The 27,942-nt window shown below is 39.4% G+C and overlaps 1 protein-coding gene across 6 annotated transcripts in view; it reads right to left on the bottom strand.

Moving 5' to 3' along the window:
* The window catches only part of POLA1 (DNA polymerase alpha 1, catalytic subunit), a 314,094-nt gene that overhangs the window by 81,533 nt on the left and 204,619 nt on the right, over positions 1–27,942 (bottom strand). For 3 of the 6 annotated variants that reach the window (XM_061627350.1, XM_061627345.1, XM_061627347.1), the window contains 2 exons: positions 5,999–6,092; positions 1,894–2,075 (listed from right to left, as the gene is read on the bottom strand). In XM_061627350.1, the coding sequence (XP_061483334.1) occupies positions 1,909–2,075; positions 5,999–6,092 (261 nt within the window). In that variant the 3' untranslated portion in view covers positions 1,894–1,908. Of the gene's footprint in view, positions 1–1,893; positions 2,076–3,680; positions 4,281–5,998; positions 6,093–27,942 lie in introns of those variants that run through there. The other 3 variants (XM_061627349.1, XM_061627346.1, XM_061627348.1) reach the window with 2 other exon arrangements.

The raw sequence follows: 27,942 nt of genomic DNA, 5'->3' as shown, positions 1-27,942 counted from the left end.
TTAAAAAAACTTGAATTTGTGCACATATGCACCCCCATAAAAAACAAACACAAAAAACAAATTGACTTATGCATTAACCCAATCAAGAACAATCCACACACAATAAGTTAATTTCCTGTATTCCCAGAATAGCTCCTCCCCAAAAGTTCCTCTAACTAATATAAAGGGGAAATAGTTCCTACAGGGATTCAAATAAGATTTCAAATCTAATGTACTTGTCACTATTTCAGTTACTAATTTAATCCCTTAGTTATAAACCCACTCACAGCTATAAAAACAGGAAGCAGCCACATAAATAGCTCAGTATTTTAATTCCAAGTTCATAATATCCAACACTAATAGGATTATTTGTTTTTATCTAGTAAATAAAATAGCTCAGTCTGTCACTCACTTCCCTTGTATTCTTTTTGTCTTGCTGCATGCATCTTTTGTAAAATGAAAATGTCTGTTTTAAGTGGAAATATTACAGTACATAACATGTTCATGTCAAAATAACTGCATTATTAGATTTGGAGTTAAATAATTTAAAATAGGAAAAACATTTTGATATACACTTGACAGTTATAATCCTAGCAACATTGATTTCTTCACAGGTTAAAAATAAAGTAAAAAATAGGTTAAAAATAAAAAAAATTAAGATGACTGAATAAATTATTCTGGTGTTTTGCCCATATCATAGGACATTTATGTAAACATACGATGGGCAATCTTTGCTGAAGACTGCTAGGGAGTACAAAGGTCGCCTTACCACTCTAATATAAACTTTAAAAAGTTTTACACAAAATTATTCAACAACTTGGTAAGCATAGTCAGAACATAATTCTGAACTCAAAGCTCAAAGCAAGTATTATCCATTTTAAAATGAGGTGGGAAACAGAGAGAAAATGTGAAACAGACATGTTGAATGGAACACATCACACTGACAAAAATGACATCCATTTCGCCCCACATTTTTTATGTATTTTCCAGATTGCAAAGCAGAACATTATTTCATTCTCTGCCAGAGGATATAATAATTATAAAAGGTATATCTTTCTGTGTCACAAGACAGACTATGGTCTTTTCTCAAAAACACATCAATTTGGCATGGAGAGGGGGAACATGCAACAGACCTTCCATCAAAGATCAACTTATGACGTTGATGAACTGCATCCTATCTAGCAGCAGACCTGCTTGTGAGCACAGATGTCGTCTGTTGTATGCAGCAACAGGTTAGACCAAGAACATTGCCATGTCAGTGTCTAATTGCGTACAACTGAGCACAGTATTTTTTTTGTTCAAATGAACAAATGCAAGGCGTGAGCTGGGGTAATCACGGAAGCAGTCAACTCCAGTTCCTGCAGCAGCATCTTTCTAGCTGCTGCAATCACTAGAATTGCCACTGACTATATTAGCGATCAGCTGATGCATCACAGCTGCCTGTGAACAGCAAAGATGGTTGGGCTGCTTTTGAAGATAAAAATATTTTGTATGAATCAGCTCCAAGATACCATAGACTAGATCCAAAGAACTACACAAATAGTTTCATGGAATGAAGGGGATTTGGAATGGTTTTCCATCAAACAAAAGAACTTATGCACTAATTCTTTTGAAACTGGCATCAGCACATAGCATACCCTGGTAGCTTCTTGGTCCCTTGCACCATAGCAAAGCTTACAAGGGCTAATACCACTTTGCCTTGACCCCATGGTGGCCAGCGCTGGCAGCATTGCAACAACCCAGTCATCCTTTCCACCTGGTTGAACTTGTCAGGTATAGTGTGGGCACTATTGGGAGCCACTGAGTCTGGAACCAGCCAGCACAGCTCCCACAATGCAATTTGCAACTGAGAATTGCAGCACAAGAGTTTTATCATGGCAAACGTCCTGCACCACTCTGAGCTAAGCAGTTGATTGGCTTCTAATGGTGTCAGTGCCTCAGATACCCATCTAGAGGGAGGGGGTGAATAATAACTACAGTCTTGCCAGGCCCTGAACCACTGGGGGATATGGATGTTGGCAGTATGCTGAGGGCATACTCAAGCCTGGTGCTGACCTTGGGTGCTTCATAAACAGAATGCAATCTACTGTGGGTATCTGAAATTCAAAAGAAAGGTATCAAAAATTCCACTGGACATTATCATGGGCTTCAGTAGTATCTTGCATAATTCTTTCAATCCTGATATCCATGTAAAAGAATACTGGATAAAGGGAGTCTCACTCTGCAGAACGTATCTACAAATAATTTTTCATTTTGAAATGCTTGCACTTAAGGAAAACCCATTATATCATGGATCCACTCTTCCAAGTCTCTGTGATCATGTTTGTACCACTCAACCTCACCCATATTGAGACTGCTCCCTCCCGCTGACCAAACATTCTGGCAAAATTCTTCAGTGCTCTGGCTCGCATTAAATTTGTTTTAAACTATTTTAATATTGTATTTTAGTTGTTGTGACCCTTCCTGGGACCTTATAGTGAAGGGCAAGCAATAAATTAAAAACATCTACTACTACAACTACTACTACTAAAGCCCAGTACAGTTCAGAGCAGTACATAGTTTACATCACTGTAATGAATGAATGGTAGCTTAATTTTTTCATTTATCTGAATGTGCCAATATTTCTTATTAGCTGATAAATAGCAACAGAGAATTCATATAAAGGAATTCTTGTACTCTAGTATGTTGCTTATTAAAATGGCACTGGGTTTCCCCATATGAAATGTTCCATATAAGAGAATCCCACCACCAACTCTATATATGCCTCATGATATTATAACATAATACATTTCTTTGGCAACTCTGTGGCAAATGAACGCTCATAAAAATGTTGGCAACTACAACTTATATACGAGCTTTAATTTCAGTGTTGATCATCTTTGTCTATATGTTACTACATCATGAAAGGGGCATTGAAATGCAGATCTTCCAAATGAAAACCTAATTACTGTCAGGGGGACAGTTCTGAGATCACCTCTCAGTGATTTATTTAATTCTAATTCAAGAGTGTTTGGCATGGTGCTGCAGAGCTGCCCTCCTGACATTGGTCTTACTGCTGCTTACTGGACATGGTGGGAGTGGGACAGGAGCGAGGATTGACTCCGCTGATGTGTCCATGCAGCCCCAACCTCACTGTCACCCTATCCCTACACCATCCATGTAAGTGGTAGCAATATCAGTCTCATACAGGCAACTCTGTGGCTATACCCGACTGAATCAGTCACTCCTCTTTAGTATGCTGCTAGTTATTAAACATTTTATTAAAGCAACTAATGCCTTGACTTCCTGATAAAGAGTAGCAGCAACAAAAATATACAAGCTGTAGGAAAATTCAGAAGAGAAGTGCGGAGCAAAGCAAAATAACTTTATTATACTTCCATAATTCATTAGAGGCAGATGCCAGCAATATCCTTAAGTATTTGCTGGCTTCAGAAGATAGAGGCCAGGAATTAAAATTAGGATGTTAGATGTAAGAAAAGAAAATATGTTCGTAGTTCACCAATTGGCCTTTTAAATGATCTCCAGTTCATAAAATAAGATTTTAGAAATTTTTTACTAGATAATTATACTTCCTGATTTTGTAATTAGTGGAACTACATGTAATTACATAATAATTATGATGGTAATTACGTAATTAAGATGTATAATTATGTAGTAAAAAACATTATGGAAATAAAAACTATCAACTGTATAACCACAATACATCTACAAAAAAAATTCTCTCCCATTGCTTTAAAACTGTATTTTCCCACAAAAAAAACAACCAGTGATTAGTCTATATCAACTACCTGATGGCAAAATAAAGCAAAATCTTACAGATATTAAGATACTGAATTATCCTCTTAAGACTAATTATACCAATTTAGTAACAACCAAATTCATATATTTTACTCAAAATCATTGTAAATCCACTGAAATCCCATTGAAACAAATTAAACTAAGCCAGGAAAACTTTAGAGTAAAATCAGCATTGCAGATTTTAATATTTCTTAAATGCTGATGTTTGAAATTAATCAGAAAATATACAATGCGCATTAGAAAAACAGTGCTCTCTCTGACAAACATTGTTCCATATGTGATTTGTATTACAGAAGTTTTATTCCATTCTGAAAACACTGTATATGATATGCTTTAGTGTCTAGCAAAGTTTTCTCATTATTTAGTCCCAACTTCAAACTGAGCCTGAATCTGCCTGTTTTTCTGGAAAGATTTAACTTGAGTGTATAGTGTGCAGTTAGTTACCAACAAGCCAATGAAACTTGAGAAGGGATTCTGTAGTGAGTTGTTCCTCTTTAGATTCACTGGATATGAAAAATAATCACAATGAGCAGTTTTACTAGTTGATGTTTGAGAGGTTGTCTTCAAAGCTACTTCAATTATCAACTTGATGATATAAATACTACCTTGCTATCCATATGCCAATTCAACACATCCTTCCAAAGTGCATAAAAAGTCTTATGCTGCCTCTTGAGCCCAAATGTACTAGTAGTTTAAGTGTGGGAACTCTTCATCCTCACCTATGGAAACCTTCTGTTTTAATACAGCATTTCATGTTTCTTTTGAGATGCAGCTTCAGCATTCTGCTTATACTTTTCTGAGTAATTGTCACCTGCTAACAGAGACACACTGAAGATCCACCCATTAGCAGCTATGAGAAATACTGCCATTATGAATAGTCTCCTTGTAAAGCTTTCTAGCAATTCATCCATAAAAAAAATCACTTTGGACTGATATTTGGCAAACCACAGAGGAAACACAGAGGGGGAAAAACAACATTTAAATTACAGGATACAGACAAATATTCAAAGTTAGATTTTGTGTTTTGCATGTAGGTCATACAGCCTAACTTTCATTTTTTCTAAATGCAATTTTACAGTTTATTCATCCAGAAGTTAAACTGAGTATGTTTAGTATTTTTTCTGAAGATGGGAGTGTAAAATGCTGCTATAACTGTGTAAAAGTATTTACTGAGCACACAATTTGCTTTGTTTTATGAATCTGGAGCATAAAAAATGAATAGCATGAAGATCTCAATAAGTACTGGAAAACATTCTAAAGACACAGAAAATGCTTTTAATATCTGACCTTGTTTAAATCAGTAAATATTTCAATATAACCTAACCTCTCATTTTTACTTCTGGCACTATTCTGACATCTTTAGGAACTTCAGATTTCAATGTCAGAAAGCTCTACAATTAAGGTGTTCTGTATCTATTGCTGGGTTAGCAGACTTTAAATTAAAAACAATGGAAAAATGCAAGACTCAATAGAAAGTAGAACATTTACAGAAATTATTATTTCTGATCTGTTCTTCAAGATATCACTTTCATGGCTTCTGCTTAGGTTAAACTGCAGACAGTTCCAGTCTACTACTTGAAATAGAGCCTGATACTCTCAGCAAGCAAATATGCTGCAGCCCTTTCTATGGGAGCAGATCCAATGTGATGCCTTTTCAGAAAATGTGTAGAAATAGGTTCCTCCTTCATGAGCTTTTCAACTATTTTCTAAATGTTTGTCAAGATAGATGTAAGAACCATTTTGCAAAATTGGCTTAAAATCAAACACACAAGATTTGATATTTTTCTACCACACCCTTTGTCACACTAACCCAAAGCCTTCTCCAGCCCCCTCATAGACTGTACGCTTCTCTGTCACTAGGTCCTGTGTTAGATCCCACTAACCCCTGCTCCTCCTGCCTGACCATCCACTGCCCTCGCAGTAGGAGGAATAATGCTCAAAGGAATATTATCATCAGCACCCCCAACCTCTTAAATGACTTTAAAACATTCTTTCCCCCAAACAGTGTTATTTTCAGCAGAGTGAGGGGTACACAGTGGATTATTAGGACACGTAGCTACCTTCTCATATAGGGAATTCCTAAATTCATGCAGTCAACTAACTTGGGTAAATGATGCTATCAGAATGATGCAGATTGGAGTAGAACAACAGAGTAGAATGGCCTTTTATGATGCAAATTTCCACTTTAAACTCACAAGGTAATTACAGTGTTTTAACATACCTTTCTCTTGATCAGTAAGTTTTTCCATTGCATAGTCCATATCAAAAATGTACCGGTAAAAGCACAGCTGGGTGTATAAGGCCTTGTCAGAGTACTGTAATGTAAAAAGAACATAAATGAAAAAATGCACTACTGAAAAAAGATAATACCAGGAAAAGCATGCTCAGTTACAAGTTTTATACACAACTATGGTGATTTTATGTTATGCATGTGATTCAAACTTGTTTGCTCTTATGTAAGTTTTTAACTTTTGTAAGTTGTCTTGGGAATCAATCTAATTTAATGTGGAGCTATAACAAAAATTAATTTCCCCCAATCCCTCTAAAAAAAACCCATGCAGATAGTTGTTGCATTTTATGTTAATATGAGTAAGTTCTAATTTAATTTACACAAGATGTATGGATATACAACAACATATTACCACCAGCAGTTCAGTGCAATTGTTTTATCTTCTGCAAATTTGCTATTGACCTTAGTTCTTGACTCAAAATGAAATTTATAAAGTTGTAACGGCAAATCTTTGTGAATAATCTGATTCAGGATCATTTGTCCAATGCTAGCCAGTGCCATGTGCTCCAAAACAAGCCTTCAAAATGCTGAGTAAATTATGAAATGATTCTTTAAAATGTGACTTTAAAGATGTGGCTGATGCATCTGACCACATTTATGACTACATTTAACTAACACATGCTTCCAGTACTACTTTGGGTCTCTACAAACCATTCATAGTGTATTGTGGGATATAGTATATTCTCAAAGTTATAGTTTTATACATTTTTCTCCATTAATATAGCCTCAAATGCCTCAAATGAAGCCGATAAACGAACGTACTGTATATATTACACTTAATTTCTTTTACAACAGAAAAATATCACTGACTCTCCACACAAAGTCAAATATGGCATACAGAATTATGACAAAGATGGGTATTACACTGTGTATATCTGTAACAGAAAAGCTTCAAAAGCTTTAAACTAACTATATTAGAGAATTCAACATCCCAGGGATCCTTCAGAGAGCTTTACCCCTCCTTTCTCCATGATGTTCCAGGGATCACTGCAAATTGGCTTAGGATGGAAAGTTTAGTTGTCACCAGTACTTAATCTACTTTACTGTAAATCGGTCATTGTTCCTGAACCTACAAACATAAAAAAGAGTGCAATAACTGCTATGGCTTTAATCCAGTCCCTCTTTATACAAAACTATCAGGGGTTTGGATTGAGCAGAGGCATCTTCCCATTCAATATGTGGGTGGGTAACCCACTATCCCCACCTGTGCAGTCCAGCAGAAGGCCCTGAAATCGGTAGAGTTCACCAGGCCTGGAATTCACTGGGCCACAAGCTGGCACAGGTATTGCCCCCAAATTTGCCTACCTTCCATTCTGCTGCTGCCACTGTGAGTGGCCAGGCTGCGGATGTGGTGGCAACTCTGCTGCTCTGTAGAGCCTTGGCAGTGGCAGTGAGCATTTAGAATTGCTCTGCCAGTTAGATTTACAGATGTATCTGGGTCACAACCAGCTTCTCATCTCTAACCACATGACTTGCCCATGAGTTACAGATCAGCATGCCCAAGTTTACTTAACAAGTGAGGCATATTATTTTGAATTTACAAAACAATACAGATTTTCAGGCAAAAATAAACAAAATATGGTTTCACCTTGCCCTAGAGGAGATAGGTAGGCAGTTCATTGCTTACTACAGGAGATGTAGAACAAGTAGAAATTATTTCTGGGTTAGAAATTCTTCTCTTGGCAAATAGTGCATGGTGGTATTCAGTTAGGATATTTTACTACCCCAAACTGAAGCCGCCTTGCAATAGCCTAATTGGTTATTAGTAACTAGTGTTTTTTTTAGCAGGCAGACCTTGGATCCATCTGAACAGATTTCCTCAGGCCTGAAGCAAGACTGACAAGGACCAAGCTAATCTGTCTTTGGATACCACTATCTACCACTAGTAATAGGGAGACCCAGGATCAAATATCCACTCAGTTAGGAAGCTCACTTGGTGACTTTGGGCCAGTTACTATCTCTCAGCTCAACCTACCTGATAAGGCATTGTAAGGATAAAATGGAGAGGGCAGAGCCATGTATGCTGCCTTAGAACTTCTTAGAGGAAAGGCAGGATATCAATGTAATAAAATAAATAATTCTATAAAAAGATGAGATTAACTTAAAAGCAGTTTGACAAAGGAAAAAAAGGCCTGGGGAAATTGTGGAAGATCCTTCCTTACAAAGTTCCAATACAAAGTTTGGAAGGCTTCTGCCAGGAGTACTTCAGGGTTGGGATATTTGGACTTGTCTTAGTTCAAGGGTTAGACTTGTTGAACCACTAGAGATTCCTACATTTTTAGTACAGATTCTTAGTCATTAGTTTTTAAAAAAAGAAAGTACAATTATGTTGTCACAATGTATTCTGAACTATTTTAATTGGTCAAAATTCAATGTAAATGTACGTTTTAATAACAAAACCGCATTATTTTTTTAAAGCTCCATATGTCATAAAGGCCGAAACAAAACCTGCAAATTATATTTTTTAAAATTTTACATTCAAAGCTACTAATTTGTGATCTTAATATTATACTTTCATCCTTCCTTCACATGAACTTATTTTATATAACCATAGAAGCTTCTTTTATTCCTTATTAGTTATTCTATGATATGCATCATCATTATACTATTATACACCACTTATTTTTAGTAAATCCTGATTACTGCTTCCTGAAGAAGGGGGGCAAAAAAGGAGGATGACAGCGATTAAGTTATTTGTTTAGTTTTTTGGATTCAGCAGTAATTGCTGGTACACATCTCCCTGACTGCACACATGCAGCAGGTTGAATAGAACACTGAAATTACCTCCTTCATAATAGTTTGTTTTGATAATGTATTGTGTGTCGAGATGATGAGAAACAGTTGCTGTCAATTTGATTAGCCATTATATTTTTATGTTAATTGCCATTATTGGGTCCATTCTGTTTAGTGTCACCATAGAAGCCATACAATGTTAGCATAAATAACAAATTGGAGTAAATTAGGAAGATATATTTTTGCCAATTCATTTTAATTGCCCCTCAGTCCTTCCGTTGGTTAACGCAGCTGTTGACCCATAATAAGCGCTAGGTCAATATAGCTGCTTGTCAATTCAGAAATGCAAAGTGCTGTGTTGCTCGTAATGGATATACAGCCACCTTTGCCAGCCAACTGAAGCAAACGACTGACAACCCAAATGAAGGAATAAAGAATCAGCTATGGAGTTTAGTGACCTGATATTAGCAGAGAGGCTAATTGAAAGTCACTACCTAAATGGATAAGTTTTTTTTTTTTAAAGTTATGCACACACATATATTTTTAATTATACCAACACCTCCTGCCCTTTTGTTACCTGGCACATTTTGCAATTAGTAACTAGTGGAAAACAAAAAGCTTTAGAGATTTTCAATGTCAAATACAATTAAGTAAGATTAAGACATAAGTGAAACCAAGGAAGAAGCACCTGACATGAGGGGGGATTTTTTTATTTTTTTATTTTGCATTAGTAACTTCTATTTTAATTTTGATGATTTTTAAAAAACGCAATACATATGACACTAGATCTCAATAAGGTCTTTTACCAGATGCCTATCTTCACACATATTTTCATTTTGTTTTCGCAGGACTGGAAGAGTACTTTTTTCTCTTTCCCATTTATTTTAGGCGTAATTTCTTTTTAGGTATTGCCTTCAGTTAGGTGTTTGTTCAAGAAGCTCCCTTCATTGTCAGCATTTTGAACAATTCTTGTAAATTAATGGAGGAAGTTTAAAATAATTCAACAGAACTAATTTATTAACAGAAAATGAATAACAGAGAAATACAAGCTAAATAAGCACAAAAATGTAAAGACCATATATTTGATAAGCATACATAAATAAAAAAGTGAAAATTAATCCAAGCCAAAAGTAACTTGTTGTTCCTCTTGACAGGCCAATTTCAAACCTTCTCTTGAGCAACAAATATATATTAATTTTTAGGTTACTACATAAAGGGAATAGCAGATGTAAGAATCTGTAGTCCAGAAAGATACTCTGGGTCAATGGTACAGATCATGGGTGAGACAAGTCAAACATTACAAGCCTATCCAGACACATAGATGTTGGTGTGTTTTAATCTTTTTAGTTTGTTGTTGTCTTAATGGAATTGTTTTAAAAATGTTTTTAATTACTTGTTTTTTAACTGTTCCACTGATAATTTTAATGTGTTTTGTAAATTGCTTAGAAATTTTCACAATCAAGTGCCACATACATTTTTTAAAATTAATAAATAAATAACATTATTAGGTATGTAAAGGTGTGATTCTGACTTCTGCTATACTCAACAGCACAAAAATCTCTACATTCTTTTCAGATATGTTGCCTCATGAAACCTAACTGTTTCTGTCACTCTAAAGAAATTTCAATAGCTAGAGTATAATTTTTAATGAAACTTATAAATGGTGCAAGTCATCCAATTACAAAGAAAACTTAAGGAACCCTTATTTGAAATAATTGTTATTCATAGGCAAAATCAGGGTTCATAATATGTATACATAGCTACCTCCTTTTAAAAAAACATAACTTCAAGGCTTTTTTGGCAACATCACGAGGACTGAGTTTTGTTCAAGAAGCCTCTCTGTGAATTACTGGTTAATTTTTATGCTGATATTGATTACTGTGCTACTTTTAGTGGTAGACTTTACTTCATTTTATTTATTAGATTTATAATCTTTTTCGGTTTACTTGGTTTTGATGTTAGAAGCAACTTTCAATGTGAAGTGGAAACACACAATATTAAGTTTTTAAAATAAATTAATAATAGCCTTAGAAGCCAGTGTAACAGAGGGAGCTGATATAGATATATTTGTACCATGGTGATATTAATTTACCTATGAAGCTACTATAAATGAGTATATATGGATTTATAACCAATTATAGGAATGCATTAGCATATATGTATAGACTAACTACAGTGTTCGTCAGATATGTAATGCATAGATTAAAAGAGAAACCCTGTTCATTTCCAAGTGAGGCAGCCAGCCATTTCTGACGGCTGCAGTATGCCAAAGGCTCTTTGGTTACTATACTTTGGCCAACAGGCATGTTATTTATTTTTCAGAACATGAATGGCTGTTTTTCACATGTTTATCTTCCCCCCATGCTTCCTTTCAAAAGGATGCTTTTCATAGTTTATGCTTCTCCAGCTCAAGATTACTACTGCAATTTACCTCCACACTGGAATATGCATGCAGTCATTGAGTTATACATATAATTGATTCTGTAACATATACATGCATACTCACAGTAGCTCAGCAGTTTATAAGTTTGTCATGGTATATCACTTAGATAATGTGGGAGCACTATTTCAGATGGTAATGAGTGATTTTATATCCATCTATCAGTTTTGTATTCCTTTCTATTTTATGCTATGAACCATAAGACGGGGATGGGGGGAGTTTGCCAACTCTGTTACACTGCTTTGTAAAGAATATAATTTCTACAGGCTAGAGAGATAACTTATTTGTATTACTTCAATTAGTTCTAACACAAAACAGTGGCACCACTTCATTAATCAACTGCTAGAGTGAGACTTACTTTTATAAGAAGTCTTCTTGGTAATTTGATTAGAAAGAATGGTGGCTCACATTATCATCTGATTCTGCACATCCATCAAGCAGACAATTTAGGACAAGTTCTTTAAAAATAATTTAAGTTCTTGTCAGAGAATTGTCTCTCTTAAAGAGACATTTTTCTACAGTGTGCAGAACTGAGTTAGCATTCCAGGAAATACTTCAGTGTTTTGAGAGATGTTACTCTACCCTTCCGCATCCCTCCCCCTGAAAGATGCAGTCATTAAAACCTAATTATTATCTTCATTTTAAACAAAACCTAAAGTGAATACCAATTAATAACAACATACTAATGAGCATCTGCTGTGAAGAAATTGAATATGAATGTGCTGCAAATTTCTTTCTTTTTTTTGCATGGAAGTGTCATTGGTCTCATTCTGCAGCTAGAAGATTATAAACAATGTACTTCATTTTTCATCATGCCATTTTGGCACTTGGCAATTTCCATCCTGGGGGAAAAAAGCAAAGCTCAGCACTTCAAATGCTGGATATATGAGTTTTGCTCATAGGAATCTCAGGAGGAAAAAAGCATTTTAGTCAACTTTCAAAAAAAATCTTATAAAGTTACCATTATTTTATCCAAGTTCATCCATCTGTCAAAATCCACAACACTAATTACCAACACATACAAAAGTATGCTTAAACAAGCAACATCTTAGATATGTACCATATGTATGATCTGTTGGGAAAACTGCTTATCTTCTGAAAAATAAAAGAGTGACATCCAATGTCATGGTCAGCAGACTTCTGATGGGACATCCCTTTTCCTTCCCTGCAGTTCCCAAATCTGCTGTGGAGGGTCCCCCAACTGTCTGGAGCATACTTTGGGAGGTACACAGAGAGCTGCAGGAGAATCAGAACTACTGATTCACAGACACACTTGGATTTTGTGCATAGTACAGAAAATGAAGATAATATTCAACTAAATCAACAATAAATTATGCAGGCTAACCATAGGAGGTGGCTACATAACTCTTTGCTAAGTTACTATAAATCAGAAACAACTGAAAATCCCATGTTTAACATTAATTAACAAGTTCTGCTATGTCTAAAAATATATATAATAGAAAGACTAGATACTTATTAGTGAAAAATCTTGACTTTTAAAAACTTGAAATATCACCACTGGTTGAATTGGACAGATGCCAATAAAGTCACATAAGCTATGAGTACTTAACTGCACTTCAAAGGCATTCCCAACACCATTTAAGGCCATTCATCATACTGTGATATTAACAGAGAGGGCTAATGTGATTGATCAGCAGCTCTGTTCATAGCATCAAGGGGCTATAACTACTTTCAGTTTGGCTTTAGTGTGAAGTAGAGTCAACTGGTTAGTTTAGAACCTAAGAGTTGAAAAATAGCTAATGTGTTTCACTAAGTTCTAGGAGTATTTGATTTGTGTGAGACATAGCTCAGTGCAGTGCGGGAATAAAAAAGTCCACTGAGCAGCAAAGTGGCTACAAACTCATCTCTAGGAGCCCACACATTTGTGCAGTCCCAGGAAACCATTGTTTGGCTTATCGTGAGAACCAGGCCACTCTACTGCAGCAGTACTCATACTGGCCATTGTATAGCATCAAGTGCACAAGCTGGAATTAGCCTGAGCAGGCGTTCATTCATTCATTGGCGATCACTCGTGGCCAAGTAAGATTGTCTTCCAATATAAGGTCTTAACAGTGGGTCCGTAAGTGACTGTGGAGGCCAATTCTGGATCCACACAGACTCCCACATTGAGGACATAGGGTTCCAGATGGAAGATGGTCACGATGAGGATTTGCTTGACATGCCTTCCACTTAGCTCGTTTGTCCCTTTCGCCCTGTACTCGTGCTTCTTCAAAGTCCATATCACCTTTGATAATGGCTGACCTCCAATTGGGATGCTCATCGGCCAAGGCTTCCCAGTTCTCGATGCTTATGTTACATTTTTTTAGATTAGCTTTGAGAACATCTTTAAACCTCATTTGCTATCCACCGATGTTCCGTTTTCCATCCTTAAGTTGGGAGTAAAGTAGCTGCTTTGGAAGACGGTGATCAGGCATTCAAACAACATGGCCGGTCCAGCGAAGTTGATGTTGGAGGATCATTGTTTCAACACTGGTGGTCTTTGCTTTTTCCAATACGCTAACGTTAGTCCACCTATCTTCCCAAGTAATTTGTAGAATTTTCCGGAGGCAGTGTTGGTGGAATCTGTCAAGAAGTTGGGAGTGGTGTGTATAGATGGTCCATGTTTCACAGGCGTACAGTAAGGTCGGTAGTACAATGGTTTGTAAATAAGCATTTTGGTCTCCCTGCAAATATCCAGATCCTCGAACACTCTATGCTTCATTTGGGAGAATGCAGCACTCGCAGAGCTCAGACGATGCTGAATTTCAGTGTCAATGTCAGCTTTTACAGAGAGACGGCTGCCAAGATAAGAAAAGTGATTGACATTCTCCAGTGTCGCACCATTAACCTGGATTGATGGTGCTACAGAGGGATTGGTTCGCACTTGCTGATGAAGCACTTTGGTTTTTTTGATGATAAGCGAGAGGCCAAGCTTTTCATATGCTTCTGCAAAGACTTTTAGGATAGTTTGAAGATCTTCCTCTGAATGTGTGGAGACTTCATTATCATCGGCATATTGAAGTTCTATGACAGAGGTTGTAACTACCTTACTTTTTGCTTTCATCCTACTGAGATTAAAAAGCTTTCCATCTGTTCGATATGTGATTTCCACACCAGTCGGAAGTTTCCCCTCAACAAGGTATAGAATCATGGTGATAAAAATAGCAAATAAGGTCGGAGCAATGACACATCCCTGTTTGATGCCTGATCCCACTTTGAATGGATCACTTTGAGAGCCACTGTTATCCAAAATTGTTGCTGTCATGTTGTCATGGAGGAGTCGCAAAATATTCACAAATTTATCAAGGCATCCAATTTTCAGAAGGATGGTCCAGAGAGCAGTTCGATTTACAGTATCAAAGGCCTTAGTCAGATCAATAAATGCCATATACAGAGGTCGGCTTTGCTCCCTGCATTTTTCTTGAAGCTGTCGTGCAGTGAATCTCATGTCCACTGTCCCCCTGGAAGGGTGGGAACCATTTTGGGATTCAGGGAGGATGTCTTCTGAGATAGGTAGGAGGTGATTTGCGAGAATCCTTGCAAGGATTTTACCTGCGGTAGCAAGAAGAAAGATATCTCGATATTTCCCACGATCTGTTCAATCACCTTTCTTGAAAACAGTGATAATTATGGCATCCCTAAAGTCTTCCGGGATCTCCTCCCTCATCCAGATTTTTTCAATGAGCTTATGAAGTGGTTGTGTAGGTTCAGGCCCACCTTCTTTAAAGACTTCAGCAGGAATCTCATCAGGTCCACTAGCCTTGTTCTTCTTCATTTGATTAATGGCTTTACTGACTTCATCCAAATTTGGGGATACTGCAAGCTCATCTCTAATTTGTTGTTGTGGGATTTGCGAGAAGACCTCATCAGCCACAATAGAGTTATATTAAGGAGGTCCTGGTAATGCTCTTTCCAACGCAGTGCAATAGACTCTTTGTCCTTTAGAAGTTTGGTACCACCTATTGAACGTAAGGGATTTGTACCATAATTTGTTGGTCCATAGATGGCCTTTGTGGCATTAAAAAAGCCCCGTGCATCATGAGCATCTGCAAAATGCTGGATTTCTTGAGCTTTCTTTATCCACCAGGCGTTCTTAAGTTCTCTAGTTCTTCTGTGGACCTCAGCCTTTGCACTGGCATAGATTTTTTTCTTAGCAGCACAGTTAATGTCTTTTTGCCATATCTGGAAGGCTTTCCTTTTCTTGTCAATGATATGTTCAATCTCACTATCATTCTCATCAAACCAGTCCTGATGTTTCTTAATTTGGTATCCAATAGTTTGTTCACATGCTGCAATAATGGAAGCCTTCAGTTTAATTCAGTGTTGCTCAACGTTTTCAGGGAGTTCCATAGGTAGATGTTTCTTGAGAGTTGTTTGAAAGCAAGCTCGCTTAATAGGATCTTGAAGGGCGTGGATGTTCATTTTACACCTTGGTTTTCTTCCTTGGAGCCTACGTTGAGGAACAATATTAATGGCCATAGTGGATTAAATTAATCGGTGATCTGTCCAGCAGTCATCGGCACTCATCATGGCCCTGGTGAGGAGTACATCATGACGATCCCTGGCACGGACAATTACGTAATCCAGGAGATGCCAGTGTTTTGACCGAGGGTGCTTCCATGATGTTTTAAATTTATCTTTCTGGTGAAAGAGTGTGTTTGTGATAACAAGATTATGCTCTGTACATTTAGTCAGAAGTAGAATGCCATTCAGGTTGCTATTGCCAACTCCTTCTTTCCCAATGGTTTCTGGCCATAAATCAAAATCACACCCAACTCTTGCATTGAAATCGCCCAGGAGGATAATTTTGTTCTCCTTATGTATCTCTGATAAGATGGTGTCCAGCTGAGTATAAAAATTTTCCTTGATGTCTTCATCAGCATCTAATATTGGTGCATAAGCACTTAGAATAGTTGCCTGCTGGTTTTTGGCGTGTTTTAATCAGAGAGTTGAGAGTCGTTCATTAATGCCAGTAGGAACTTCTGACAAGAGCTTCACAAGATCATTTTTAATAGCAAAGCCTACTCCATGTATCTGTCGTTCTTGTTCAGGCAATCCTTTCCAGAAGAAGGCGTAACCTCCTTTTTCTTCCTTCAATTGTCCCTCTCCTGCTCTTCGAGTTTCTTGGAGTGCTGCTATGTCAATATCAAAATGTCTCAACTCCCTTGCAATGATGGCAGTCCTGCATTCAGGACGTTCACTATCTGTATTGTCCAGCAATATCCGTATATTCCACGTTCCAAAGTTCATTTGTCTTTTGCGACTGCTAAGTGGTGACCCCACTGGATGCGGTGACCCAGTCAGGGAGAGAGATGAGGCAGACTATGTTTAGGGCACCTTTTCTAGCCCCTTCCCAGCAGAGTGGATCCTGAATAGGACTCCTCAGTCATGGATACAGCTGCCGAACAACTCAACTGCCTCGGTCCTTGAGCCAGGACAATTGAGTCAGTATCCACCGCCCATGTGCCGGTCCATGACTAGTAGCTCCCGGATTTTACAGTCCTGCCCCCGTTGCCATTTGCCGATCGCCATGGGACTTTTGGTTTGGTTTGGTTGGAAGACGCCTGTGTGTGAATTTGTTTTATGTGGGGAGATGGGTACACGATGATCAACACACAATCTTGACAGAAAAAGGCTTTGATCCAATGGCATGGATACCATGATGATTGAAAGTCTTTTATCTGCTGCAGCCTTCATCCGCCTTCACAGCTGTTGTAACATACACATTGCTATCCTCCACCTGTTCTGCCGTTGAGGGCTTTCTTGGATCGTTCGTCTGATTCCTCCCCCTTGACCTTACCGCCATGGGTGACTCTGCTGGGAGTACAACTCCCGACGGCATTGCTCATAGGTTTCATTGGAACATGCAAGCCCATTCACCACTGCAAGGTGACGATCCAGCGAGGCATTAGGCTTGCACTGACAACCCTCCTCCGTCACTTCAGCAACACTTCATTTCATTTTTCCTGAATCTCAACCTTCTTCCCCCAGCAGCATAATGAATGCTGCTGCACAGGCTGCATAGCCTCAGCCATCACTGATAACTGCCACTAACTTCAGTCCAATGGATGGAGAGATGATTTGTGCAAGCCATCAATAGTAGACTGCCTGAACTGGATAAGTTGAACAAGTGTATCTAACCTTTAAATGTTTTAAGCAGACATTCTAGGCTTCACAGTATTAAGAGCCCAACCTATAGGTCCACCAAAAGCACCAAAAGTATTAGTGAAAGGCAGATTTGGATTTGGTAAATGTTCACAAACAGACTCTCTTAACAAAAGCAAAAATATTTTTAAAATCTTTCTGTGGGATATATTTTTAAGCATAGAAGGATATTGCAATTTTTAATATCTATTAATTAAACCTGAGGAGCCTCCAACTATTTTATCAAGTTTCACGACCAAAGTTCAAGAATCCCTAAAATAAACACTTATGCTAATGAGCTATTATAGAAAATGTATACAGAGCTGCTGTTCATTCATTGTACTCAAACAGCTGCAGCACATTACTCAGTGATGCTTCCTCCAAGCTCTCCTTTCACACAATCCATACTTCTCCCAAGTTCCATTTAAATTAGTCACCTTCAGAATGCTAAAGTTACTTTTTTAAACTACAGCTCTCATCAGCCCCAGGGATTGGGCTCGTGGGAGTTGTAGTTCAAAAAAGTAACTTTTCCAAGCTCTGGATTCACGTGATGGTGATGAAATGCCTTGTGCTACCATTTTACTATAGTAAATTTGTTATTACTAGTTAATAAACATTTGCCATTTATGAAGGAGTTGGAGTCGGACAGTAGAAAAATAGAGGAGTCGGAGTCAAAGGTCTAGCGTACCAACTCCACAGCCCTGATTTAACCCCTGTAAAGTTATCTGATATTTCTAAGATTGCCTCCCCTCTTTGCTGGAAGGGTTGCACAGAGAAAGGCTCTTTCAACCATATGTGGTGGACCTGCAGTGAAGTTATGAAGTTCTGGGACACAGTGTTTTCTGAAATGGAAAAGATTTCGAATAGAAAAGTATATAGAACTTCCAAACTGGCTCCACTAAATTTGTTTCTGAATGAAAATTTGGCCCTAAAGGATAAGGAGCTAATTAGTTTGATGTTAGTTGCAGCCCGGTCTCTTATTGCTCGATTTTGGAAGTACTTGAAAGGCATCTCCTTCCTCTTGTGGTACAAAAACATTTGGAAGTTAGCATTAATAGAAAAACTTACACAAAATATGAAGATCACAAAAGACAAAAAACAAAAGCAGAATGGCAGAGTTTTATTTCCTCCACTAATGAGGCAGATAGCAATATAAAGGTTCCCAAGGTTTTCCACAATCTATGGATTTTGTAAAGGTGAATAATTATTTTGTACTATATACTTTTTCTTTGTAGAAAAATGTATTTTTATATACTCTTGTTGACTCTCAATATGCAGTCAAGGTATTTTTAATTTCCTGTTTTTATACCCCACTGTTTTGGTTGTTTTGTATATCTAAAATAAGATAAGATAAGATAAGATAAGATAAGATAAGATAATGAATTTAAGCTTAAAACAAGATAATTTGGACTCGGTTTGAATGAAGCCCAAATTAGCTTATTTTAGGTGAGCCAATTTCAAAACAAGTCTGAGAAAGTTCTCCCATTGCTACTCAGAATCAACATTCCTAGCGCATGGAATGAGGCACGGATGATATTAAGTTATAAACAAGAAAGCCAAACTATTATACTTGGATTACTTTTTGACAGTACCAGATGGATATCAAATCATCACTAAATGCCCAAAAAAAGCATCAGCCCTTATTATGTTCACAAATCCCCAAAAGGCATTTGATAGAGTTGAATGGTTCTTGTTTAAATGTAAATGGCCGGATAGCTGCTGGCTGAAGGGGCATGTCCTGATAGCTGCTGAGTGCAACTAGGAGCAGCTGTGGGTGCTGGGAGTTTTCATGCTGTTTCCTGACTCCTGAGCAGAGCAGAAGGAGTTGTGTCAGTAGATTCATACAAGTGAGCCAGCTCTCACAGAGCAAGCAAACAAGAAGAGCTAACAGGAGTTTGGCAGAGGAGTTCACAGGGGAGGTCCTTAAAAAGTTCTTTCCCTTGTGCAGCGCACCACATACCAGTGGCACTCCCCTATTTACCCTGAAGGAGAACAGGACAAAGCACGGGCCATTCCAATACAAGTAGAAAGAAAGAAACAAAAGGCAGTAGACTATGGACGGGAAGGACACTCCAGTGATGGTGACCTGTAAGGTGTGTGCAATGTTTGTTTTCTTGCCTGAGAACAGCATAGTGTACACGTGCAACAAGTGGAAGCTGGTGGCACTGTTGGAAGAAAAAGTGAGGGGCCTGGAGACAGAAACAAAATTCAAAGGGATCTTGATAGGCTGGAGCATTGGGCTGAAAACAACAGAATGAAATTTAACAGGGATAAGTGCAAAGTTCTACATCCAGCAAAAAGAAACCAAATGCACAGCTATAAGATGGGGGATACTTGGCTCAGCAATACTACATGCAAGAAGGATCTTCGGATTGTTTTTGATCACAAGCTGAATATGAGCCAACAGTGTGATGTGGCTGCAAAAAAGGCAAATGCTATTTTAGGCTACATTAACAGACGTATAGTTTCCAAATTGTGTGAAGTATTGGTTCCCCTCTATTGAGCACTAGTTAGGCCTCCTCTTGAGTACTACATCCAGTTCTGGACACCACACTTTAAGAAGGATGCACACAAACTGGAACAGGTTCAGAGGAGGGCAACAAGGATGATCAAGGGACTGGAAACAAACCCCTATGAGGAGAGACTGAATGAACTGGGCATGTCTAGCCTGGAGAAGAGAAGACTGAGGGGAGATATGATAGAAGTGTTCAAATACTTGAAAGGATGTCACACAGAGGAGGGCCAGGATCTCTTCTCGATTGTCCCAGAGTGCAGGACATGGAATAATGGGCTCAAGTTACAGGAAGTCACATTTCAGCTGAACATCAGGAAACACATCCTAACTGTTAGAGCAGTACAACAATGGAACCAATTACCCAAGGAAGTGGTGGACTCTCCAACACTGGAGGTATTTGAGAGGCAGCTGGACAGCCACCTATCGGGTATGCTTTAGTTTGGATTCCTGCATTGAGCAGGGGGTTGGACTTGATGGCCTTATAGGCCCCTTCAAACTCTATGACTCAAACTACTCCAAAGGTCAATTTTGGAGGGTTTTTTTTTTAATGTTAATCTGCAGTAAACCCACACTGGAGAAAAACAAAAAAAAACTGGAATTTATAGTTTGACAACAATAATCAAGACAATGATACTGACATCTGAGGGATACAAGGCAGGTAACAGAAAAAAACACAACTTGATATGCTAGGTCCTAACTTTAACTACAAGAGCAAAAATCTACACACCAAAGAACAATGAAATAATTATATTAGAAAAGCTACTTAAGTACCTTGGCATTTACTTAGCATCCAAAATGACCCATTTATATGCATTCAGTTATTTACAACTTGCGTATATGATATTGTCAGATTTTGGAAAAAATGGTCAGTCATGATTAGAAAAAGTGGTCATATAAAAATTCTTCCATAATACTAAGGAACTGGCAATTGGGGGAGGGGAATTTCATTTACAGAAATGGATACAACTTTAAGATAAATTAAAATGAATAAAATATTGAGCTAGACTTCCAATGACAATGCTGTGGAACCATGTTAAATGGGGAAGCCAAACAGCACATTCCTATGCCTGTTTACTTGGAAATAAATTCCCATGGAATGTATCCAACAGACTTCCACTTGTGCAACGGAACTTCCCTCTCTTCTCTCCCCTGTGCACCTTCAAAGCTGCTCCAGAGAGCTGGGGACCTTCTGGAGCTGATTTTGGAAAGGCACGGATAAAGGAAGGGGAAGTTTTGTTCCGCTTGTGCAACATTGGGTACAACCCACTATGTTCAGTTAAGTTGTGTAGCATTGTAGCCTAACAATACCCACTAGGGATGGGATCCATTGGCTGGTGCCTGTTCAAAAGTATTCCGTCAACCTAGCCAGCTAGCATCTATTCGAGTTCGTTCTGTATCCAGTAGCCGCTACTTTTACCGATCTCAGAAAAATATCTATATTAATATCAATATTTTAAAGGAAATATTGATATTTTGAAGGAAATATTGATAAATTATCATTCTTGTAAATTGATATTTTAGAGATTGATTTTTTTTAAAAGTCTGCTTTCAAAAATATCCATGGAAATTTGTGGTATTAAAATCTGATCCTCAGCTATTGAGAATAAGCGAATTAATGGAAAATTCGGTACCAAATTCAAATTGGGTGGAATTCTAGCACATCCCTAGAACCCACTCACATTTATGCAAAAGTTCCACTGAGCTCAATGGGGTTTACTCCAAGTAAGCATATGCAGTATCATAGCAGAAAGGTATTGGATATTGTTAAAATTTTAACAATATAATTGTTAACAATAATATAATTGTTAAAATTATAGTTATTTCTCATTAGATACATGGAAAGAAGAGTAAACCTTAGTGTTTACCATGCCTTTTGAGCATTGCAAGAGAACATATAATATACCTGTTATGCTATTCATGTTTGATAAGTCACTAATAGCGACCTAGTAATTTGGGATAAATTGAAGAGTTCTGAGATCAGCACTCTCCATAATATTTTTTTTTAAAAAAATAATTCTTAGTGTTATATTTATTAGGAAATAAGAACATTTAGATTGCTTATACCAGACGTGGAAACCTACTGGGTGGGTCAGGGTTATCAAGCATTTGATGTGGCCAGCCAGTCCCCTTCTTCCTCCTCACTGCAGCACTAGGCTAAGAAGAAAAGTCTAACACTCAGCCCAGTGCTGCAATGAGGATAAGTGTGTGGCGTGCATTTATTTATTTATTGTATTTATATACTGCCCCATAGCCAAAGCTCTCTGGGCGGTTTACAGTAACTAAAAACATTAAAAACAAATATACAACTTTAAAACACATCTTTTAAAAACAATTTAAAACACATGCTAAAATGCCTGGGAGAAGAGGAAAGATAACAGTGTTGGCACCAGGCGCATCTCGTCAGCAAAATCATTCCATAATTTGGGGGCCACCACTGAGAAGGCCCTCTCCCTTGTTGCCAGACTCCCAGCTTCCTTCCGAGTAGGCACCCGAAGGAGGGCCTTTGATCTTGAACGTAGTGTACGGGGGGGTTGTATCGGGAGAGGTGTTCCATCAGGTATTGTGGTCCCAAGCTGTGTAAGGCTTTATAGGTCAAAACCAGCACCTTGAATTGAGCTTGGAAACATACAGGCAGCCAATGCAAGCGGGCCAGAATCGGTTTAATATGTTCGGTCCTTGTTACCAATCTGGCCGCTGCATTTTGCACAAGCTGCAGTTTCCAAACCAAATTAAAAGACAGCCCCATGTAGAGTGCATTGCAGTAATCTAATTTGGAGGTTACCAGAGCATGGACAACTGAAGCCAGGTTATCCCTGTCTAGATGGGGGTGCAGCTGGGCCACCAACTGAAGTTGGGAGAAGGCACTCTGTGCCACCGAGGCTACCTGAGCCTCAACTGACAGAGATGGTTCTAGGAGAACCCCCAAGCTACGAACCTGCTCCTTCAGGGGGAGTGCAACCCCATCCAGAACAGGTTGGACATCCACCATCCGGTCAGAAGGACCACCCACTAGCAGCATCTCAGTCTTGTCTGGATTGAGCCTCAGTTTATTAGCCCTCATCCAGTCCATTGTCGCAGCCAGGCACCGGTTTAGCACATTGACAGCCTCACCTGAAGAAGATGAAAAGGAGAAACAGAGCTGCGTGTCATCAGCATACTGATGGCAACGCACTCCAAAGCTCTGGATGACCGCACCCAACGGTTTCATGTAGACGTTGAACAGCATGGGGGACAGAACTGACCCCTGCGGAACCCCTTACTGGAGAGTCCAGAGTGCCGAGCAATGTTCCCCAAGCACCACCTTCTGGAGGCGACCCACCAAGTAGGAGCAGAACCACCGCCATGCAGTACCTCCCACTCCCAACTCAGCCAGTCTTCCCAGAAGGATACCATGGTCGATGGTATCGAAAGCTGCTGAGAGATCAAGAAGAATCAACAGAGTCACTCTACCCCTGTCTCTCTCCCGACAGAGGTCATCATACAGGGCGACCACGGCTGTTTCCGTGCCAAAACCAGGCCTGAAACCCGACTGAAATGAATCCAGATAATCGGTCTCATCCAAGAGTGTCTGGAGCTGGCCTGCAACCACTCGTTCAAGGACCTTGCCCAAGAATGGAACATTTGCCACCGGCCTATAGTTATTAAGATTTTCTGGGTCCAGGGAGGGCCTCTTCAGGAGTGGTCTCACTACCGCCTCTTTCAGGCAGCCAGGGACCACCCCCTCTCGCAGAGAAGCATTAATCACTTCCCTGGCCCAGCCGGATGTTCCATCCCTGCTAGCTTTTATTAGCCAAGAAGGGCAAGGATCCAGCACAGAAGTGGTTGCACAAACCTGTCCAAGCACCTTGTCAACGTCCTCAAGCTGTACCAACTGAAACTCACCCAAGAAATCGGGACAAGGCTGTGCTCTGGATACCTCACTTGATTCACCTGCTATAACACTGGAGTCTGAGTCCTGGTGGATGCTAAAGATTTTATCCTGGAAGTGCCTAGCAAATTCATTACAGCGGGCCTCAGATGGTTCTACCATGACCCTGGGGCCAGAGTGTAATAGCCCCCCATTTGTGTTAACGGAAGTGGTGGTGGGACTATATGTGTGTTGAGTGCAGTGCATGTGCAAGAGTGTGTTTGGTGACTACTTAGTTCACAACTGGCATGTGGCCCCTGAAAGGTTGGGTAACCAAAAAGGTTAGTCACTCCTGACTTATACCATAATGAGATTCAAAATATGTGGTGCCAGAAGGAAGTAAAAATGAGAGCCTTATCAAAATAACAAAAGAGGGAATTTCGTTTGTGTAAATTTCTATTGTCCAGGGAATTATTATTGTCCAGAGAATATTTCAGTGGTTACCTACATTAAATGGAAGAAAGAAAAGTCAAATGCAGAAACCCATAAGGAGGTGCATCTTCCCAAATGATAGAACACATTAGATTCTGTTCACAGAGTCAGCGCTGAGGATATCAATTTCCAGCATGATTGGGTGGAGACTGTCACCTTATCTAGGAACCATGTCACCTAGGCCAATGCTATGCTAGTAAGACGACATCTACCTAAGACTTTGGGGATTCAGGGTTGCTGCCTGGTGCTTCAAAATATTAGGGACAAACTAGAACGACTTTTTTCCCACATAGTTTGCATTTTGTAGTTGTTATTTTTAAAAAACAAATAGCTGGCACAGAGGATGGGAACAGCTGGATTGGGACTATGGCATGGAGGAGGGAGCTTCAAACACACACATAGGGTTCTGATTGAAATTCCTGCTGCACTTGCAATAAGAGGAAGCTGGCCGGGGCAGCAGACTTTTCAAATGGTGCTATACACCTTGTTGATGCATTAGTATCAAGGCTGATTCATCAGAGTATTCAAATTGCTTAAATTGCTCTTGCTCAGTCTCCAAGGTATATGCTGGAACAGATTAGGCTGGGGTCAATGCTATGCTATCAAGATGACCACTACCTTCTTTATCTCCCACAAGACTCTGGGGATTATGTTGAGGTGTACAGACACTTTCCCGATGCCCGTACACTTGAACCTCAAGGCAAACTATTTACTGAACCTCAAGATGAACTGTGGATTGCTTGTTTACCAATAGTACAAAGAGGTCCATCAGAAGTATCTGAAGTGCAGAATGATCAGGAAAACTTGTAGATAGCTGTTCTGATTCCTGAGCTACCCTGCTCAGCCAATTACATACTCCTGTAAAGCATCCTATGACTGAAACCAGAGAGCATTCTGTCCATCTTAGCAGGGTCACTGGATACTTCTGTGATTCTGGACTTCAGATGACCTGGGCTATCAAGCCGAGTGTGTCTACTGAGCTGGGCCCACCGGCCTGTGTGTGCTGTTGTTTAATGCCAGATCAGTACACAATAAGACGACACTCATCCATGATTTGATAGTGGATGAAGGTGCTGATTTCGTGTGCATTACCAAGACCTGGGTGGGTAAGCTGGGAGTTGATCTGACCCAGCTTTGCCCACCTGGATACTCAGTGCAACACCAGCACAGGCTGCAGGGATGGGGGGGGAGGAGTTGCTGTGGTCTACAGAACTTCCATCTGTGTCACCAGGAAACCACTCTGTCTTAGAGCTGGCTGTGAGGGCCTGCACCTGGTGTCGGGCCGAGGAGACAGTAAACTAGGGTTGCTGCTGGTGTACCATCCACCCTGCAGCCCAGAAGCTTCTCTGACTGAGCTGGCGGAGGCCGTCTCGGCTGTGGTGTTGGAGGAGCCCAGAATGATAGTGCTGGGTGATTTCAATGTCCATGCTGGGGCTGCCTCTAGTGTTCCGGCTCAGGACTTCATGGCCTCCATGACGACCATAGGGAATTACCAGTAACGTGCTGAGAGAAAGCTAGTAAGGACCTAGCCACCATCCCAGGGATATCCAAAGATTCTGGGTAATATCCACCTTCGTGTGCAATCTGAAACACAAATAGTATGCCTGGTGTAGTAAGGACATAAGAGTCCTGCTGGATCAGACCCAAGACCAATCTCCAGTCTTCTGTTCTCATCTAGTGATCTAGTGGTCAACTAGATGCCTGTGGGAAGCCTGCAAGCAGGACCCAAGTACAACAGCACTCTTTCCTTTTGAGATTCAGAGGGAACTGGCATTCAGAGGCATTCTGCCTAATGTGAAATTGAGACCGCTGAACTAACTCCTGGCAGGGGACCAACACGTCCTGGACCTGGGCTAGAATCATGAGGTTTACCATGTCTATTTTCCTTGCTTCCAGTGGTGGCCGGTACCCACTGTGACTGGTAAGGCAAAATACAAGAAGGCCAAGGGTAGGTGGAGCCAGAGCCAACTAATTCTAGTTTTGTCCCCATCCTCCTTGCTGTGTTCTACATTGAGATTAATGAAGAGGAAGCTGACAAACAATGCCACCCTTTGGACTGGTTGTAATTAAGAAGGCAGGTCAGGGCTGGACCTAATGGACCAGCCTCCACTGCCTGCTTCTGAGAAGATGTACTTAACTCTTCTTTTAGGTACATTTTGTGATGGAGTGTATCCAGAAGCACCTGCAAGTATTCCAGATGCTACAGTGGCACATGGGAGCTCTTTTCTGAAGTTACTCTTCAATTGTTTAGGTTAAGAGTTGAATGCTGCTGCTTCCACCTACAGGTAAGACTGCTCTAGCAACAACACAAATGGTGATGGATGCCCATTGTGGCTACTGCTGCAAGCCCTTTGCAAAGGGCTGCTTCTACCATTCAAAGTCAGCACTGCCAGAGGAGCATACCCATCTGAACCATGAGTGGGCCCATGATGCTTTGAGATAACATATAATACTAATGAACTCAGTGGTTAGATGGTTTGCCCCTAGCTGGATTGTTCCACTGTACCTTCCTACTCTTGGTGACGATTCAGGAAAGCACATTGTTAATAGCTTTGAAGGGGGGGGCTTAGCTCCCTTGTATGCTGAAGGAGTGTTGAGCTCACCTTCCAGCTTGTCCTCAGTGAGTTGTAACATGCCCATACATCTGCTAGAATGACTGGAAAAAGTTCAGAGGACAATAATCTTACAAGTTGGGAGTGTATAAATTCATCTCCTCAGAAAGTTTACCTTCCTGCTTGTGAACAGAGTAAAATGGAAGCCTCTGACCAGGCCAGTGACAGTTTAGAAATGGTTTGGTTTTATGATGATTTGTTTTATTTTATGAATGACTCATTTTTATATACACCACTTAGAAATGTGAATGAATAAGCAGTATATAAATGTATTAAAAGAAAAGAAAGCTGTTTATTGCAGAAATTAGTAACCCTAACACACCCAATGGTAAATGATACTCCTGTGGAAGAGAAAGATCTGCATCCACTTCTGTGTTTGCACTTAGACCTGCATCTTGAGCAGCAGTATCTAGGGTTTCTTGGGTTTTTAATATGGTGTGTCTGTGTGTGCGTGTGATCCCCTCTCTTTTCACTTTTGTAATTTTAAAAGGTCTTAATTAAATGAATATGGCAAGGAAAGGAATGGTCTGCACTTGATTCATAAACACTTATGCCCTGGAAATGGTGGAAAAAAGATGGCAGCTTACATATTATGTGTTACATTTCTATCCCACCCTTCCTCCCAAAGGAATCCAGGGAGGTAAACAACAAAAGAATATAATTAAAAACATTTAAATCACTTTAAAAGAGTCACATATCCTCACAGCTCATAATTTCATGGTTGTCAGGAACAGTATATTTCAGCCATCAAATGCCTGGGTGAACAGAAATGTTTTAAATTCCTCCTGAATGTTAATAATAAGAGAGATAAATGGGGAACTTTCATCAATTGATGTAGAGGTTCCACCTCTAATCAGACAGGGACCCAGTTTGCCATACTTAATGGTTTACCATGAATATACCAATGTGGGATGTTCTGCAACTCCCCACTAGCATGTGGAGTAACTACAATCTGTCTTGATATTATGTCTGAACTGGCAACCATGGTTTGTTTTCATGTTATGACCAAATCTGGGATCATTGTTTGTTTTGCTCAAACTAATAATGATAAATGACCCTGGAACAAATGTAGACTATAGATCGTGGCTTGCT

Source organism: Rhineura floridana, chromosome 5 (assembly GCF_030035675.1).
Source record: "Rhineura floridana isolate rRhiFlo1 chromosome 5, rRhiFlo1.hap2, whole genome shotgun sequence".
Lineage (NCBI taxonomy): Eukaryota > Metazoa > Chordata > Lepidosauria > Squamata > Rhineuridae > Rhineura > Rhineura floridana.
This window is presented reverse-complemented; position numbering and strand designations above follow the sequence as displayed.